Source organism: Camponotus vicinus, unplaced genomic scaffold (assembly GCF_025532165.1).
Source record: "Camponotus vicinus isolate PSW18456_S1 unplaced genomic scaffold, iyCamVici1.0 SCAF_1, whole genome shotgun sequence".
NCBI classification, from domain to species: domain Eukaryota; kingdom Metazoa; phylum Arthropoda; class Insecta; order Hymenoptera; family Formicidae; genus Camponotus; species Camponotus vicinus.
Genome location: NW_028141945.1, coordinates 24,362,551 through 24,382,306, shown reverse-complemented (window position 1 = coordinate 24,382,306; position 19,756 = coordinate 24,362,551). Strand labels below are relative to the sequence as shown.

The 19,756-nt window shown below is 27.1% G+C and overlaps 2 protein-coding genes and 1 pseudogene across 3 annotated transcripts in view; 2 read left to right on the top strand and 1 right to left on the bottom strand.

The window, feature by feature from the left end:
• Positions 1 to 19,756, bottom strand: part of LOC145959819 (cytochrome P450 4C1-like) — a 104,143-nt pseudogene that overhangs the window by 32,114 nt on the left and 52,273 nt on the right. The gene's annotated exons all lie outside the window — the stretch shown is intronic.
• LOC145973356 (uncharacterized) lies at positions 12,500 to 13,689 on the top strand. Its single transcript, XM_083102660.1, has 5 exons — positions 12,500 to 12,676; positions 12,763 to 13,009; positions 13,147 to 13,215; positions 13,328 to 13,414; positions 13,502 to 13,689. Exons 2-5 carry the CDS (start codon positions 12,824 to 12,826, stop codon positions 13,559 to 13,561), a joined length of 402 nt encoding a protein of 133 aa, XP_082958786.1. The 5' UTR covers positions 12,500 to 12,676; positions 12,763 to 12,823; the 3' UTR covers positions 13,562 to 13,689.
• Positions 14,624 to 16,769, top strand: LOC145960324 (uncharacterized). Its single transcript, XM_083079730.1, has 7 exons — positions 14,624 to 15,033; positions 15,507 to 15,769; positions 15,854 to 16,009; positions 16,082 to 16,196; positions 16,314 to 16,328; positions 16,466 to 16,534; positions 16,647 to 16,769. Exons 1-7 carry the CDS (start codon positions 14,884 to 14,886, stop codon positions 16,767 to 16,769), a joined length of 891 nt encoding a protein of 296 aa, XP_082935856.1. The 5' UTR covers positions 14,624 to 14,883.

Here is a 19,756-nt window from a genome sequence, read left to right as displayed (position 1 = left end):
TTTATTTATTTATGAATTCCATATCGCGCGGAACTGAATATTCTTAAAATAAATTATTAAATTATGATTGCAAAAATACCATGTTCTTTCCGCGTTCTCTTCGCGTCCTTATACAAGATTATCATTTTAACAGAAGAATTTTATTGCTGTCTCTCTCGTCAGATAATATTCCTAAATATTGCTAATTAAATATAAAGAAATGTCGGATAAGAGAGTGAAGATTCGATGTGATAAGTCAACGATTAAATATTAGCTTCACAAAATTTAACGATCATCTTCGATATTATAGAATCGCGAGTTAATTATTATGAATTTAATAATTTGTTTTTTCAGTTATATTTGTATTTACGAATTTTTTTTTTTCGTATCGGAAAATATTCATAAATAAATTAATAAATTACCGTTGCGAAAACACCATGTTTTTCTCGCGTTCTTTTTCGCGTTCTTAGACGAGATTGTCGTTTTAATAAAAGAGTTATCATTGTTCCTTCCGTTAAATAAACTTTAATGAAAGTTGCGTGGCTCGTACCGCCGAGGAGTCGAAACGATTTTCATCATGGAGAATTATTTCTCACCGATTCTTGTGAGATCATTTCGCGACGTCTAGTTCGGTGCCCTGTTGAAAATTGGGAATTTTTATTGTAAGATTGAAGGAACTAATCTCAGGTTTTCCTGGCAATTTCCGAAAGCAATGATTTTAGTAGTAATTCAACGACGATACGCTTCTTTAACGTCGAATTAATTTAAATAATATATATTTAGATGAGAGAAATGTATCTTTTCTTTTCTTCGTTGAAAATGTTCTATCATTATTAGGATTGGTATTATTATTGTCTATATATATAATGCCAGAAAGATTTAATAGTAGATTAAATATGGATATAGCGTTGTGTATAAATTTTAATTTTTCAAGTAATTTCATATTGTAATTAATTTGTATAAATTTTTTGATAAAAATGATTACGAACGAATATATTTTTAATTAATATAATTTGTCTCTTTTGAAAAATTATTTCTAGGTGCTGGGGATATTAACATTAATTTTTAGTTTCTTTTAAGAACCTATTTGCAGGTATTGGACATCCATCGCTATTTTGAAATATTAGTTTTTAGGTATATACCATTTTATATATATGTATAATAAAATACATGCACAAATTCATGTATCCAAAATATTTTTATAATTTTTAATAATGTTATATATTATACAGGGTGATCCAGAACAGACGTTTGTCTTTAAAAAAATAAACAGAACGCGATACTCGATGCAAAGCGCGCGACGCGACGACCGACGACAAGCAGGTCAGGTTAGTACTAGCGCGTAATGCTACACGTTTATGTTTGGCAGCGCTAGAGGCGCTAGTACTAATCTGACCTGCTTGTCGTCGGTCGTCGCGTCGCACGCTTTGCATCGAGTATCGTTCTGTTAACGCGTTTCTTTAATCGAGTGTGTAATTAACAATTAAATGCGTTAACCGTTTATTAAATTCGTACCGTAACCGTTGGTAAATTCCTCCTTTTATCAATCGTGAGTGATTAAGTGCGCGAGTAAATTTGTAAAAGTGTCGAAAGTGATGAAAGAAAAAACTTCGCTTATTTGACGATGTGTTAGACTGCGTGTTGAAGAAACGACGTCTCGTCGACGACGATTATTATCGTGCAACACACTGGGCACTGCTATTTATCAGCAGTATGAAGAATCTCATTATTAAGGTAAGAATAAGTGAGTGAGTGAGTGAGTGAGAGAGTGAGAGAGAAAGAGGGAGAGAGAGAGAGAGAGAAAGAGAGAGAGTACGGTGCATGTGTGGATACGCGTGCATAAATACATCACACATACACACACACACGCGCGCGCGCGCGCACACACGCACGCACATACACATACACACACACACACTGATTGTTACACTCATCGTGTGCAGCAATCAGCTGATCGCGTCGAGCGCCCCACATGATCGCCTGTATCGGACGGTGAGTTGCGCCGTTCCTGTCTACCTCTTGTACTCGTTCCGTAATTCGCAAACTATTTTATTTAATAATTTAAAAACTAAGCCTCGTAGACAATTTTGGTAAAGGGAAAATCGTCTTAGAATAGACTCGACAATTTATTTTTTTAAAGACAAACGTCTGTTCTGGATCACCCTGTATATATGCGAAATTATACATGAATGTTACATAAAATGTGCGAATACTTAACAATTTCGAGACGAATCGAATGGGTACCCCTATATGGGTAAGATATTGATTAAAAGAAAAGAAATTATTAATTTAAACGTTATAAGAATAAGAATCTAGAGAATTAATCCAGAATTGATTGTTTAAAATTATTTCTATTTATATATATTTTCTATTTATATATATTTTCTATTTATATATATTTCTATTTATATATATATTCTATTTTCTTATCTCTTATCTATCTAATTATTTATACTTGTTTAAAATTATTGTTTAAAATTATTTGATTTATTTTATTTTGCACACTGTTTGAATTGAAATTTTTTAAATCTTGCTGATATTGAGTTCGATTCGTCTCGCGCGCGCGAACGGTACCCTAAATTATATGTGTTCACACATTTAAAACAAACTCCAATAATGCATGTATTTTATTATTTATAAATATAATCGTTCATAATCACATTTCAATAAAAAAGGTCGTTATATCCATTTAATTTTCAATAAAGAAATATATTTCTTAATAATGGAAGAACATGTTTTTTGATGTGCATATCAATTTCGTGAATTGAAGATAATAACGAGGGATAATTGTCGTTGATTTATTACTGAAATCATTGCTATCGAGAATAGTCCGGAAGATCCAGGATTCGTTCCCTCCTACAGTGAAATTCCCGACGTTTAATGGATCACTTAACTTTTCTTCGCAGATTGATCTTGCGAAATCTGATGTAAAAACAAGATGTTAATCGTTCTCCATTTTTAAGATCGCTCCTTTTTTTATCAGATTACCGGTATGTCACTCGCGTATCTGCAATTGAATATTTTGAATATTATCGATTTATTTATTCGTCGCGTTTTATCGCGAATTTTAAATCGCGATTTATCTTATAAAAATTCGCAAGTAAATCGGTCGGTGAATTACAAATATAATATTCACAAACATTACAGACCTCAAATGTTTGTCGAAATATTTTCGATTTTCTATATTTACGTGATAATAATTATATCGTGCACTTGTCTATTGAGAGCTTCGATTATTATATTACAAAAATTATACGTATCGCGATCAAATATTCCGCATATTATGGACTTATTTATTCGTCGCGTTTTCTCGTGAATTCGAGTCGCGATTTATCCTATAAAGATTCGCAATTGTCTCGGACAGTGAATACTGTATTCGTAAATATTACAGACATCAAATTGTCTGTCAAAATATCTTCGCATTTATGTGATAATTATATCGCGCGCGATTATAATGTCTATTGAGGCGCTTCGATTATTATATTATAAAAGGTATACATATCAAAATCGGATATTCCGAATATTATCGATTTATTTATTCGTCGCGTTTTCTCGGAAATTTTAAATGGCGATTTATCTTATAATTTAATCGTTAACTTATACATTGAAGCTTTGTTTATCTTTCCACGTCTTTGAATATCGTTTTTAATAGTTTGTGCAAAATGCAATAGTAGTGCAAATATCTTCTTCTATAATTTAAAAGACGATCGATAACTTTATTAATGACTGTTTCAAGCGTGATTCTTTACATTATTTAAATCTTATTAAAACTCTACAATTACATCGATTATTAGAGGGACTTTGAAAATCATTCGTTCCGTTATTTTCTATTAAACGTGGCCACAACGCGATTTTTAATTATATTTTAAAGCTTATAGAGCTCATTTCATCTTATTCAGCTAATCATGCGCGAAATAGGATATGTATTTTATTCTCAATCGTGAAATTCATAAAGTAGAAATTAATAAAGTCGCGTATTAATCGCAAATAAATCGGACAGTGAATTTTATGTTCATAAACAATACGGATCACAAATGTTTGCCAAAATCTTCGTCTGTCATCATTTGTGTGATAATAATTATATTGCACGCGTGTCTATTGATGGTTTCGATTATCATATTATAAAAATTATGCGTATCTCGCAATCGAATATTCCGATTATTGTCGATTTATTTATTCGTCACGTTTTCTCGCGAATTTTAAATCGCGATTTATTTAGTAATTTAATTGTTGATTTCGAAGTTGATTCTATCTTTTTATTTTGAATATTTCCTTTGATAATCTATACAAAATGCGCCAGTAATGCAAATACTTTCTTTTACAATCGAAGAAACGATCAATAATTTTATTAATGACTCTTTTGATCACGATTATTAACGTAATATAAAACTTATTAAATTCTATTATTGCATATCTATTATTAATAATAAATGTCGCGTAATTAATCTTCGCTGATCAGTCTCGTCTGGACTATGTAAAAATTTTTAGTAAATTTTGTATTATATGTATATTTTGGACATTTTCGTGTAACAAATTATTCCATGTAATAAATTATTTTGTATTAAATTTCGAATTATATTTTATATTAAATTTGTATTATATTTTGTCATATATTTTGTAATATATATATTTTTAATGTAATTATTTTTATGTTAATTAATAATTTAATATGTTTATGTTAGTATGTTTATGTTAATATTTTTTATGTTAGTTAATAATTTAATTTGTAATTTATTTTGTAATGTGTTTTTATGTAATTGCAAATTAATTGTAATTTACGTTGCATATATTATAATTATGTAATATATATTTTATATGTGTACTTTTTTTATGTTTGGAAACTCTGTATTAAAAGAAAATAAAAGTAATATAAAAAAGAAATAAAAAAAATTTTTTCTCCTCGATGTTTCTCTACTTTAAGAGGATCCTAAAGTCGACTTTTTTATCGACAAAATGCGAAGAATCAGTTCGATCATATATCTTTTTATAGGCTACACAGATCGATAAATCCTTTTCCACAATTAAAGTACGAAGAATAACGAAGTGAGGACGCTATAACTTCATACAAAAAACCAAGAAAAGTTACTTATAATTGTGTTAATTACAGTCGTGTTACCGACTTTTTGCATTACGTCGTAACAATATTGCTTTAATATATAAGTTTTGCAGTTTGTCTGTGTAAAAGACACAGCGTCCTCACTTGGGATAACATGAAAGAATAATACAGAAGTAAAAGAAATGATCTTAGAAGCTTGTATAAAAAGATATATGATCGAACTGTTTAGTGTACGTGCGTGCGTGTACAGTATCGATATCAAAAGAGTAAAACCAAACAAAATTAGTTAACGGATAGCACGATAGAGGGCACTGCCATCTAAACTTTTATCGACAAGGACAGACAAAATCGCTTTTCTCTTTTCCTCTTTCATGCCTGTGATAATAGTTTATACATATACGCATTATTATTATTGCACTCCCTCGTATTTTTTCTTTCGTTTTCTCGATCATATGCCCATTCTCTCTCTTTTTAATCTCTCACTCACTACATACAGCTCAGCTTCATGCTTCACATTACATGTTGCGTTTCTCTCTATCTCTCTCTCTCCCTCTTTGTCTCGCTCGTTCTCTCTCTCTCGCGCTCGCTCGCTCCTTCGCTCTTTCTCTATCGCTTGCTCACTCTCTCTCTCTCTCTCTCTCTCTCTCTGTTTTTTTGCTCGGTATTATATTCTTACATTCGCTCATGTTATTTTTACTGTTTTTTTGGTTCTTATTACTCTATATCAAAAAAAGCTTTTTATATGTATGCATTTTTATTTTATAATATTAACAAAATATAAAATATTAAATTTGTCTCTCTTTTTCTCTGTTTTGTTATAATAAATACACCTATGTAATACAATTTATATATACTTTTTACATTTGCAGTAAGAATAATCTTTATGATAATTGATAACAATTCACAACTATTTACCAAGAATAAAGTTTAGTAGAATCAATTTGCATCACAAATATATATATTAATAAAATCACTACTACGAATTACCTCAACATATGATATAATAATGAAATTTACAAGTTTTACTTTAAGAAAATTTTGTTTTGTTGACAAATATAGACTATATAGTTTTTATAAATTATAAATACATACTTATCAGCTATAAAAATCATGTGATTATTATTATTGTATTGTATGAAATAAATAATTAAAATAAAATTGAATACGCTTATACATGTTTAATAATATAAATTGATAAAATCTATCAAATTTTATTTTGTGTAAATTGATTCTATATACATTCAACTTTATTGTTCGTAAATAGTTGTAAATTATGATCAATTGTCCTAAACGTTTTTCTTACTGCAAATATTAAAAATACATATTAATTGTATTACATAGGTGTATTTATTATAACAAAACAGAAAGAAAGAGAGACAAATTTAATATTTTATATTTCGTTAGTATTATAAAATAAAAATGCATATATATATAAAATTTAATTTTATATGGAGAAACGAGAATCAGAAAAGTAAAAGTGACATAAGCGAATGGAAGAATACCGGGCAAATAAACAGAGACAGAGGGAGAGAGAGAGAGAGAGAAGTGCGAATGTAAGAGAATGAAGCATGAAACTGACAAGCGCTACGTAGTGAACGAGAAAGATTTAAAATTTAACAATTTATTTAATTAAAAATGATTCGATTTATGTCGTGTTTGGTGTCATTTTAATTGTAAAAATCTCATGAATCCATTACAATTATTTTTAAATTGAAAAAGTGCTAAATAAAAATTTTAATTTATATGATATTTAAATCCATAACAGTTGTTATAGATAAGGGAAGGTTTCAAGCGAAAGCGAGAAGGAATAAGGAGCAAGCGAGATGACGAATCATGAAAGAGTTCCGAAGTCTCGCTCGCCAGGCTCGTATTTTCTTATCTTTATACGTATATATGTCATCTTATTATGGAAAATAAAGTTTTCATATTTCGCATTTTTTCGATTTGAAAATAATTGCAATGGATTAATGAGATTTTTGCGATTAAAATGACACCAAACACGACATAAATCGGATCATTTTTAATTAAAGTAATTATTAAATTTTAATTAAATAAATAATTAAAAATAATCCGATTTATGTCGTGTTTGGTGTTATTTTAATCGAAAAAATCTCATTAATCCATTGAAATTATTTTCAAATCGAAAAAATGCGAAATATAAAAATTTTATTTTTTAGAATAAGATGACATGTATACCTATAAAGATAAGAAACAGCGAGCCTGGCGAGCGGGACTTCGGAACTCTTTTGACTCGTTATCTCGCTTGCTCTTTACTCGTTCTCGCTCTCTCTTCAAATCGGAGACCTTTCTTTATCTATAACAACTGTTATAGATTTAAATATCGTACAAATTAAAATTTTTATTTAACATTTTTTCGATTTGAAAATAATTGCAATGGATTAATGAGATTTTTACAATTAAAATGATACCAAACACGGCATAAATCGGATTACTTTTAATCAAATTAATTATTAAATTTTAATTATATATTTAATTAAAAATGATCCGATTTATGTCGTGTTTGGTGTCATTTTAATTTAAAAAAATCTCATTAATCTATTGCAATTATTTTCAAATCGAAAAAATAAAAAATATAAAATTTGTATTTTCTATAGTATAACGCGGAATCATGCTGTGATATATTTACTTCGCCGACAGTACTCGACTCGTTGTCGCGCCGTACTTACGCGTAAGAACAAGGCAGCGCGGAAAAAGAGTCGATCGTGACTAGTGACGTTTTCAATCGAAAGTTACGAAAGTTACATATATTTATTATTTTTTGTATATTTATTTATTTTTATACAATGGTAGTGACGTATAGCGCTAAATGTTTACCTTTGTATGCTCGCCGACTTTCTACAACAAAAGGAGGATGGTTTAAAAGGTAGAACTTTGTTGTAATAATTACGGTTATGTACAACATGCACAGATTATGAAAACAACACGCTCTGATTATGAAAAAAATAATTTATCCCAGAGGCGATCTATTCGTGAGCTGGTTGTTTCAGAAAATATTTCTTGTCAGAAGCGGTTTGCATGTGCGCTCTGATTATGAAAAAAATAATTTATCCCAGAGGCGATCTATTCGTGAGCTGGTTGTTTCAGAAAATATTTCTTGTCAGAAGCGGTTTGCATGTGCGCTCTGATTATGAAAAAAATAGTTCATCCCAGAGGCGATCTATTCGTGAGCTGGTTGTTTCAGAAAATATTTCTTGTCAGAAGCGATTTGCATGTGCGCTCTGATTATGAAAAAAATAGTTTATCCCAGAGGCGATCTATTCGTGAGCTGGTTGTTTCAGAAAATATTTCTTGTCAGAAGCGGTTTGCATGTGCGCTCTGATTATGAAAAAAATAGTTTATCCCAGAGGCGATCTATTCGTGAGCTGGTTATTAAAAAAAAATATCCAGAGGCGATCTATTCGTGTGCTGGTTATTAAACAAAATATCCAGAGGCGAACTACTTGTGTGCTGGTTATTTTAGAAAAATGTAATCCAAAGGCGCTTTATTCGTGTGCTAGTTATTAAAGAAATGTAATCCAGAGGCGATCTATTCGTGTGCTGGTTATTAAAGAAATGTAATCCAGAGGCAATCTATTCGTGTGCTGGTTATTAAAAAAATATAAACATTTTTATAAAATTATATAAAGCAATAAACTGTTGCCTTTTTCAAAATGAAATGTTATAATTTAACAAAAAGATCTATATTCTGACTCGTAAGAGTGAGACAAATAAAAAACGCGCCTCAATTTCGCTTATAAATTACTGTCGGAGAGACGAATTAAATACATAAAATATTTTGGTAGCGTTCTCACGGGAATGGGCGATGGAGGGGCCCATTCTATATTTTTCTATATTTTTGCACTTTTATTATATTTTATATATTCTATATTTCCATATTTTTTACAAATGTATTCTGTCCCAATCGAGATAATATGTTGTAAATATTTGTAAATTTTTATTATAAATATAAACATTTGTACACACATGTAACAAACCAAATATGTACACATGATTAAAATATGTGACTTCATATACATAATATTTTTTCTAATTCGATTATATGTGAAAAAAACAAGCTGTGCTGCATAGATTGTATCTTATAAAAAGTTACGTGTGATAATACCTACTATATATATATATATATATATATATATATATATATATATATAATGTAACTTTATATAAGTTACAATCTATGCAGTACAGATTGTTTTTTTAACACATAATCAGTATAATGGAATTAACAAAAATACATTTTATGAAATTAAATTTTTTTTCATGTAAATGTTTCTTTCATTATATATATGTATAATTATTTATATAATTGTAATAGAAATTTACAAACATTTACAATACATGGTGTTACTCGTAACAGAATAATAAATTTTTATATTTTATATTGTAAAAAATATATAGAAATATAGAATATATAGAATATAACATATAGAAATGTATATATTTATATATACATATGTACACAAATGGTCAAATGTGTTATTGTTCTTGTAAGATACATGAGAAGATACATAATCAATATAATATATATACAGGGTGTCCCAAAAGTCCCGATACGGTCGAATATTTCATAAACTATGCACTTTAGAAAGAAATATTTCAGACAAAAGTTGTGTAGCTTGAAGGGGGCCATAAGAGGGTGGCAATGATTTGACCTTGGAGAGTTGGTTTGTTAATTGCAAATTACATATTTTTTCTTCGAAACAACTATGTGTTTTCTTTACACCAATTGATTCTTCTCATTATTTTGTACATAAAAGTATTAAGGTAAGATAATCGAAAAATGAATATTTTACAAGATATTTTACGGTTTATGTAAAATTAAGAAATGATTTCAAGCCTTATAACTCAAAAAGTACTTAAGGGAAAAATATTTTATTATAGTGTTTTGGAAAGTCCTCGAGATAAGCTACAAGAATATGTAATAAAAAGTAGAGGGTTCCATTTAAGAAATTGACGGTGACCATCACGTGACCTTCAAATGACTCTCCAAGGTCAAATCATTGCCACCCTCTTATGGCCCCCTTCAAGCTACACAACTTTTGTCTGAAACATTTCTTTCTAAAGTGCATAGTTTATGAAATATTCGACCGTATCGGGACTTTTGGGCCACCCTGTATATGTATAGTCATGAATAATCATGAAATTGTGTTTAAATTATACATATGACATGCCAGACACATCTATATTTTTCTGTTATCTACATGCTTCGATATGCGTGCGATAAAGAAGCAGAAAGATGTTATCTGATTTTAACATGTTAAACACGATTAAAAATTATTCTTTGTAATATACTTATATGGTTTATGTATATATACTATTGTCGGTAATGGCGAAATTAAAATTGTCGGTATTATCGACAATTTTAATTACGCTTAGATGAGGGCGCTATCCCGTCGGAGTTCGGTCGTCGTTTTAGGATCCCCTTAAGAACAAAACATTCAAGTTTCTATAAGAAAAAGCATTCGAAAAGTTTTATTGTGTTTGTTAATAATCAGTTATGTATTTGATTGAAGATTATGGATTTCTATAAGTCATTTAAGACCGTGGTTCAGTATTTCGTATATACTGTTTTGTTGGCCAGTTTAATTTCTTCTTAAAATTTACAACAATATTTTGTACAACTAATATACTTTACTCTATCCAATATCTTATTTGTTTTTGGCTATATATTCTTATAATATTATTGTTAATTGTGTTTGGAGTGCAACGTGTATGTAAACGTGTTATTAATATCGTTCATCCTATGTCTCCTTCTTTCTCTCTTCCCCTCTCTCTTTTCCCTTGCAATTACATTTAATATTCAATTATATACATTCAATTACATTTATTATTCAATCATCATGCAATATCAAAATTGATACTGATTAAAATTATAATAAATTATATCTCATTATTTCGTCTCATGAGTTCTTAATTGTGTAATAATATCAAATAATCATATAAGTAAAAATAAAAAATTAAAATGCGCAAATAATAATGTTTGCGTCCTACATGTATGTATTTTGTTTGAAAACATGTGATATATCCAATCATTTCTCTTTCTATTAGCTTGCAGCATGTAAAATTCAGTACATCGATTGTTTCATTATCGAAAAATATAATGAAAGATCCGCTATCATTACGTTTCAGTGCAATTGTTGGCAAAGGAAGTACAATTCGAAGTCGCATGCTTACATTATGAGTATTCGAAAAATTTTATCACCATTGTTAATAATCAGTTATGTATGCGGTTCAAGACTGATAGAGTTTCCTATTTCAAGTGTCTCGAGACAATGGTTCAATCTTCTATACATGTTCCTATTGTGGTCTTTATATATTTATGCATTTATATATATAGTAATACCTTTTACAATTCATTATACCATCTTATATCATATTTGGTTTGGAACAAATATGTTTATAGCGTTTTTGTCAATTATCATCGGAATATACCATGACAAGGTAAGAAACTTAACATAGAAAAATATTAATACAGCTTAAATATTCAAAATCATTGACTGTAAAATAAAATATAATTTATTCTTTCTTTGCTATAATATTTATGCCACAAAAAATTGGCAATATTATTTTACATAAATATAGAAGATTTAAAATATCATAAATTGATATATCATAAATTATTAAAAATCAAATTTTCATTTTTTACATGTATATGCAATAACACATGTTTGATACAATGTCAATTATGTATACATATCCTTCTCTATTACATGATATCTTCTATTATTGATACATATATATATATATATATATATATATATATATATATATATAATAATCTTTCAAGAAATATAATTGATATACGCACACATATGTATGTGTGTATATATATATATATATATATATATATATATATATATATATATATATATATATATATACATACATATGTGTGCGTATATCAATTATATTTCTTGAAAGATAGGATACGAAAGAAATAAATATAAGATGATGCAAAAATAATATATATTCATGTATTACATCATAACATACATTACATCTTTTATAAGATAAAATGATTAAATTGCTAGACATAAAAATTGTCAATATATTTCGATACAATTCGATATTACGAATATAAAGAACTAATTTACTGCATATTATTTTCTTATGTACCAGGCATTTAGAAATTGTATAAAGAATCTCACCATTGTGGACGATACATTGGAAAAATTAGGAACAATAACAGATTACAACATGCATAAGAGAACAATAGGCTTTATTTTAGGATGGTTTATCATAGCTGTATTAATAATTTCTTTGGAAATTCCACATTTAAGAAGCACAAATGATAACATTATGCAAATTATATATTTTATTTTTATACGTATGTTTCTAATTAATATTAACGTTATCAGCGATTTAACCATAACGAGTATGCTTTGGTTAGTTTAGTTGTATAAATATAGAAAAATATTTGTTTATATCTATTAATTGTCTACTAATATTTTCAATTTTTAGGTACGTAGGAGTAAAATTTCATCAAATCAATAAATATCTAGAGAAATTAACAAATATAAATAAATGTAGAATAAAGCCAGCTTGGGAACATCACGTATTACTGTTCTATCAATTTAGATGTACAAAAGCTCCGGAAAGTGCATGTATAATATGGATTGTAATGTAAGAGAATTTGTATCAATTTAATTAATTATAGTAATTAATTATAGCTGTGCTTCGCACGACAAATTAATATTATGTTTACATAGCCATCTTTATGGAGAGTTATATAAAATATCTCGGAAAATTGATTTAATATTTGGAACACAAATGACTATCGAAATGGGATGTTATTTCGCTTTCATAGCATGTGGCTTTCAAAATCTTTTTGATGTGATATTCATGGTCAAATATAATAATGATATATGCTATATCATTTTAATACCAGTATGGCTTTTCTTACATATTTTCAGACTTTTTCTCATAAATTATGAATGTGAGAGAGTTAGCATCAAGGTATGAAGCTTAAAAAAGCATTTATTTGAAATTTATTTTGAATAATTATTTGATTTATTAAATGATAATATACAATATATAACGAATTTAATATTAAAAAAGTAACATTAATTTTATTTTATATATTCAAATTTTAGGCAAATGCAACAGGAAAGTTTATAAGTAATTTATCATATTCCAATTTTGATATTGAAATTCGTGAAAATGTAAGTTTTAACATTTAATGCATTAATTTTTGTTATTGATATGTAAACTCTTATTAAGGTTTAAATTTATAAAAAGAATATATACATTAAATGCTTCATTGTATTAATGTAGATTCTACAATTTTTACTTATGACTCAATCACCATTCAGATTCTGTGGGCTTGGGCTTTTCCAGTTTGGCTTCAAATTCCTTCAAAAAGTACGTTATAATGACAATTACCCATTACAAAAATAACTAAATCTATGATGAATATAAAACAACTATTGTTCTTTCCTCTTTTTATAGGTTACTATGTCTGTTGTTACCGTTTTAGTTATATTACTACAATCACACACAAATAAATAAATACATTTAGAAAATTATAACGGAGATAAGATGCAAAAACAATATGAAATTTTAAATCTCGACATATAAAAATAGGTACATAATATTCAAGACGCGTGTAATGTATAATATCTTACATAAAATATACTTTTTATATTTAATATAATATTCTGTGTGAAAACTTACATGATATATAAAACTTACATGATATATATCATAATATATTACGTAATCTGAATATATGTATTTCTGACAATTATACACACATAGTGTATAAAATTCAATAAATGAATTATTTCATTATGCATAAATGTTGTAATTGAAATTACAATGATGTATAATATTATGTTTCATTATTATGTTTCATTATCATTATTATGTTTCAGTCTAATAGCAAAGAAAACATAGTTCAGGCGCTAAAAAACATTCAAGAAGTTTCATTTTGTTGTTACTAATCAGTCATGATCTCTTTGATTGAAGTTTATTGAGTTTTCTATAAGTCATTTAAGACCGTAGTTCAGTATTTCGAATATACTATTTTGTTGGTCAATTTACTATTTCTTTTTAAATTTTATAACAAAATCCTATAAAGTTGATATACTATATTCTTCTGAATATTTTAGTTGTTTTTGACTAGATATTCTTATAATATTATTGTCAATTGTGTTTATGTAAGTGGAGTGTAACATGTACGTAAACGTGTCATTAATCTTGTTCATCTTGTCTTCTTCTTTCTCCTTTCCTCTCTATCTTTTCTCTTACAATCACATATATTATTATATTATTAAAGAGTTGATAATAATTAAAATTAATAACAAATTACAATATCTCATTATTTTATGTTCTTAATCATGTAATAGTAATTATATAAGTAGAAAAATAAAAAATTAAAGTGTAAAAAAACAATAGCAATGTTTGCGCTCGAAACGTATGCACTTCGTTTAAAAATATGCGATATCTTCGATCATTTCTGTTTTTATAGTACACAGTATATGTAAAATTCAGTATATCGATTATTTCATTATGAATAAATATAATAAATGAAAATACAAAGATTATCATTATGTTTCAACCATAGATATATTAGCAGACACACAAGCAAATGCTATCCTTTTTTCTCAGAAGGACACTCCAACTTCGGGCTTCACTGTCTCATAAGCAGTCTGTGTTAATATGTCTATGGTTTCAACGCAATTGTGTTGACAAAACAAGTGCAGTTCGAAACATACCAACATTATGAGCATTCGGAAACTTTTATCATTGTTAATAATCAGTTATGTATGTGGTTTAAAAGTAGTTTCGAGTTTCCCGCAGGTATCCTGAGACAATGATCTCTTCTGTACATGTTGTTATTGTGGTCCTTATATAATTTAATCTTTATATATGTAGTAATACCGTCTACAATTCATTATTCCATTCTATATCATATTTGGATTGGAATAAACATGTTCATAGCGTTTATGTCAATTATTATTGGGATGTACCATGACAAGGTAAGAACTTAACATATAAAATATTGGTATGAAATGAGTATAACGTATAACAATATTAGTGTAGCATACACATTGTCAAAATCATCGGTTACAAAATTGAATATAATTTAATTTTTTCTATAATATTTATGTAACAAAAAGCTCTATCATATAAATATAAAAAAGGTTTAGTATGTTCATGTATCAATTATAACAATTATAACAATTAAAAATTGATATATAAAATATTAACATATTAATATTCCTATATATCTGATATGAACGCCAATTATTATTGAAAGAAAGATGATAAATGAAAAAAATAAACGTAACATGATAAAAAATAATATGTGATATAAAAAATAATATGTGTTTACATGTTATATTACATGTTTTATAAGATAAAAGGATCAGCTAAACATCAAAATTATATTTTGATTCAATACGTTATTATAAATACAAATGATTAATTTACTGCATTCTTCTTAAATCAGGCATTTAAAAATTGCATAAGGAGCCTTACTGCTGTGGACGACACATTGGAAAAATTAGGAATGACAACAGATTACAAATTGCATATGAGAACAATATGGTTTATTTTAGGCTGGTTTATATTAGCTACATTAATAATTTGTTTGGAAATTCAAGATTTAAGCAACGAAGATAACATTGCATCTACTATTTGCACTTGTTTTAAGCGCGTATATTGCATAAATATTAACATTATCAGTGATTTAACTATAACGAGTATGCTTTGGTTAGTTTAGTTTTATAAATATACAAGAATATTTGTTTATATCTGTTAATTAGATAATTGTCTACTAATATTTTCAATTTTTAGGTATGTAGGAGTGAAATTTGATCAAATCAATGAACATCTTGAAACATTAACAAGTGGACGTAAAATAAAGCGAACGTGGGAACAGCCCGTAATTTTTCAACAATTTCAACAAAAATATACAGCTTCGAGAAATGGTTATATTGTATGGATTATAATGTAAGAGGATTTGTATCAATTTAATTAATAATGGTATACTTCATGCGATAAGCTAATGTAATGTTTATACAGACACCTTCATTTGGAGTTACGTAAAATATCCCGCACAATAAATCTAATATTTGGAGCACAAATGACTATCAAAATGGGATGTTATTTCGCTTTCATAGCATGTGGTTTTCACAATGTTTTTGATATAATATTTATGGACGATATTAATAATGAGAAACTTTATATCATTATAATGTTAGTATGGCTTTTCTTACATATTTTCAGACTTTTTCTCATAAATTATAAATGTGAGAGAGTTAGCATCAAGGTATGAAGCTTAAAAAAGCATTTATTTGAAATTTATTTTTAACCATTATTTGATTTATTAAATGATAATATATAATATATAACAAATTTAATATTAAAAAAGTAACATTAATTTTATTTTATATATTCAAATTTTAGGCAAATGCAACAGGAAAGTTTATAAGTAATTTATCATATTCCAATTTTGATATTGAAATTCGTGAAAATGTAAGTCTTAACATTTAATGCATTAATTTTTGTTATTGATATGTAAACTCTTATTAAGGTTTAAATTCATAAAAAGAATATATATATTAAATGCTTCATTATATTAATGTAGATTCTACAATTTTTACTTATGACTCAATCACCATTCAGATTCTGTGGGCTTGGGCTCTTCCAGTTTGGCTTCAAATTCCTTCAAAAAGTACGTTATAATGACAATTATCCATTACAAAAATAACTAAATCTATGATGAATATAAAACAACTATTGTTCTCTTTCTTTTTTATAGATTACTATGTCTGTTGTCACCGTTTTAATTATATTACTACAATTATATACAAATAAATAAATACATTTTTAGAAAATTACAACGGAGATAAGATTCCTTTTCTAAAAAAGGCATGTTATGTCGATACTCGAAAGTCTCGAAGTGTATTGTTGCCTCTTTTCCGCGATGCCGATTGATTCTTTTGCGCTCAATTCGTATTGTGAGCAGCTGTTATTTGTGTTGCTGTTGTTTGTGGTTATTACAAATTCTGACGGTTTGTGCGACAGTTTGTCCGAAGAGAAAAGTTAAAAAATTAAAAAGAAGATGATACATTATGCATATATTATTTAAAATGTACAATGCAAAAGAACAAATGGCGCGCGCGAAGCGCGCGCTTTGTATTGCTCTAGTAAATATAAAAAGTATATTTTATGTAAGATATTATACATTACACGCGTCTTGAATATTATGTGCCTATTTTTATGTGTCGAGATTTAAAATTTCATATTGTTTTTGCATCTTATCTTATTCCAATTGCGATATTGAAATTCGAGAAAATGTAAGTTTTAATGTATTAATTTTTATTATCAAAATATAAACTTTTATTTAAGTTTAAGTTCATAAAAATAACCGCAAAAATATCCATTGTATTAATGCAGATTCTACAATTTTTACTTATGATTCGATCACCATTCAGATTTTGTGGGCTTGGACTCTTCCAGTTTGGCTTCAGATTTCTTCAATGGGTACGTTATAATGATATAATTAAACATTACAAATGATTATATTTAAACTACTGCTCCTTTCTTTCTTTTATAGTTTAGTGTATCGGTTGTTACCGTTTTAATTATATTATTACAAGCGTACACAAATAAGTATGTACATTGTTAAAAAAAATACAATGAACATAAAAAATATGCAAAAATAATATGATTGGGTCTTTTGGCACATAATATTCAATATATAACATCTTATTAAATTATACCATTTTTGATATAATATTTTGTACGTAAAAATTTACATAATCACATGACATAATGTTATCTAATCTGAATATATTTCTGACAATTATAAAGTAAACCATTTGATTGAAAAAACATAAATATATTATCGCTCTTTCAATTCTCAAAGTAAATTTTCTCAAACGTAAAGCTGCACAAAAATGTTATTTTACTTGTTTGATCTTTTTTGTACAATAAATCATTTTCTTTGCGGTTATATTACGTTTCTCATTTTATATATGCTCTGTAAAAATTGATATCAGTCATCTCATTAGAGATTAAAGATTGAATCATCTCGTTTAAAAATTGAGAAATTAAAATGTTGCAAGATCAATATTTTCTATCTTATTTTATATTGATTTTGCTTTTTTATTTTATTCTTTTCACAAAAATATTACTTTTATATATCAATATAGATTTTCGAAAGTTCCAGCCAATGAATGGATGACATGGATTTTATGTAAGAAATTTATATTAAATTTCATCAATCATGATTATTTTGTATAGTAAAAATAGTTTAATATTATATTTGTACACAGACAAATCTATTTAGATTTACATAAAATATCTTATAAATAGAGATAAATTCGATCACTTCGAGTACAGATGATCTCAAAATAAATTGCTATTTAGCATACGACTTTTATGAAATATTTAGTGTGATAGTTTCACTAACAATTTTGTCAAAAATGATAGAATACTGTCCACTAACATATTTGTATCCTGAATTTTTCTGAATGTTTTGAGTTTCTTCTTGTTTAATTATATATACCATACAGTCAGCGCAAAGATATTTAATTTGTGTTCCGTAAAATATCTCTTCAGAATTTCTTTTCAATTATTTGGCATTTAAGAGATTATTTATTACGAATTTATTATTTAAATGAATAAATTAAAAACTTCAATTTTATTTTTAATATTTCAATATGAGACAAATATAACAGCAAATTTAATAAATAAGATGCCATACTTCATTTATGTAGCGAAATTCCTGAAAATTTAAATCTTAGAATAGGCTTATTTACCATTATCAACATAAATATTAATTTTTAATTTTAAATAGATACAGGAAATAAGAAATAAATATATTGAGTGGTCTATTAATACATACATTACAGCTTCTATTGTAAATGATTCAAATGTTAGAGTGAATTTGGGCTTTTCTAATTTGGTTACAAATTTTTTCAAGACATAAATATAATATATATGATGTATATGTATGTAAATATCACATAATTGTCTACTGAACAATTAAATTTATAATAAATTACTTTTTAAAGAGAGAAAATTACTGTCTATACTATAATTGTGAAGTAATTAAACAACTTAATACTAATATTATAAAAAACTTATATAGAGGTAAAAATAACATTCTAAACATGGAAGATAATTTCTTTGAAGAATGTAATGTTATTTTTTACTATCGTATTAAAAAGAAACGTTAACGTTGTTCTTCTTGTCTTTCTTTTTCTCCCTTTTTCTTTTACTCTCTCCCTCTCTCTCTCTCTCTCTCTCTCTCTCTCTCTCTCTCTCTCTCTCTCTCTCTCCTTAATTTATTCATACAATGACACATTATTTTATTATCATATTGTCAAAGAAGATAATTGATTAAAATCAATAATAAATAAAAATTAATATATTACAATATCTATTATTTAATGCTTTTAATTATGTTTAATAGAACTATATATAATCATATAACTTAAAAAATAAAAAAGTAAAAAATAAAAAAGTAAAAAATAAAAATGCCAAAAAATGACATGGATATTTATTTTCTAAACGTATATATTCTGAAAACATGCAATCTAACCGTTTCTGTTTCTATAGCTGCAGTATGTAAAATTAATTACATCGATTATTTCATTATGCAAAAATATAATGAAAGATCCGCTATCATTACGTTTCACCGCAATTGTTGGCAAAGCAAGTACAGTTAGGAGTCGCATGCTTACATTA

Bases quoted from the DNA above. Each gene is read 5' to 3' on its own strand.
- LOC145973356 (XM_083102660.1), top strand. From the start codon at position 12,824: ATGACTATCGAAATGGGATGTTATTTCGCTTTCATAGCATGTGGCTTT. The intron at 13,010-13,146 runs GTATGAAGCTTA...TTCAAATTTTAG, and splicing joins GTGAGAGAGTTAGCATCAAG to GCAAATGCAACAGGAAAGTT. The intron at 13,415-13,501 runs GTACGTTATAAT...CTCTTTTTATAG, and splicing joins GCTTCAAATTCCTTCAAAAA to GTTACTATGTCTGTTGTTAC.
- LOC145960324 (XM_083079730.1), top strand. From the start codon at position 14,884: ATGTTGTTATTGTGGTCCTTATATAATTTAATCTTTATATATGTAGTA. The intron at 15,034-15,506 runs GTAAGAACTTAA...TTCTTAAATCAG, and splicing joins TTGGGATGTACCATGACAAG to GCATTTAAAAATTGCATAAG. The intron at 15,770-15,853 runs GTTAGTTTAGTT...TTCAATTTTTAG, and splicing joins ACTATAACGAGTATGCTTTG to GTATGTAGGAGTGAAATTTG.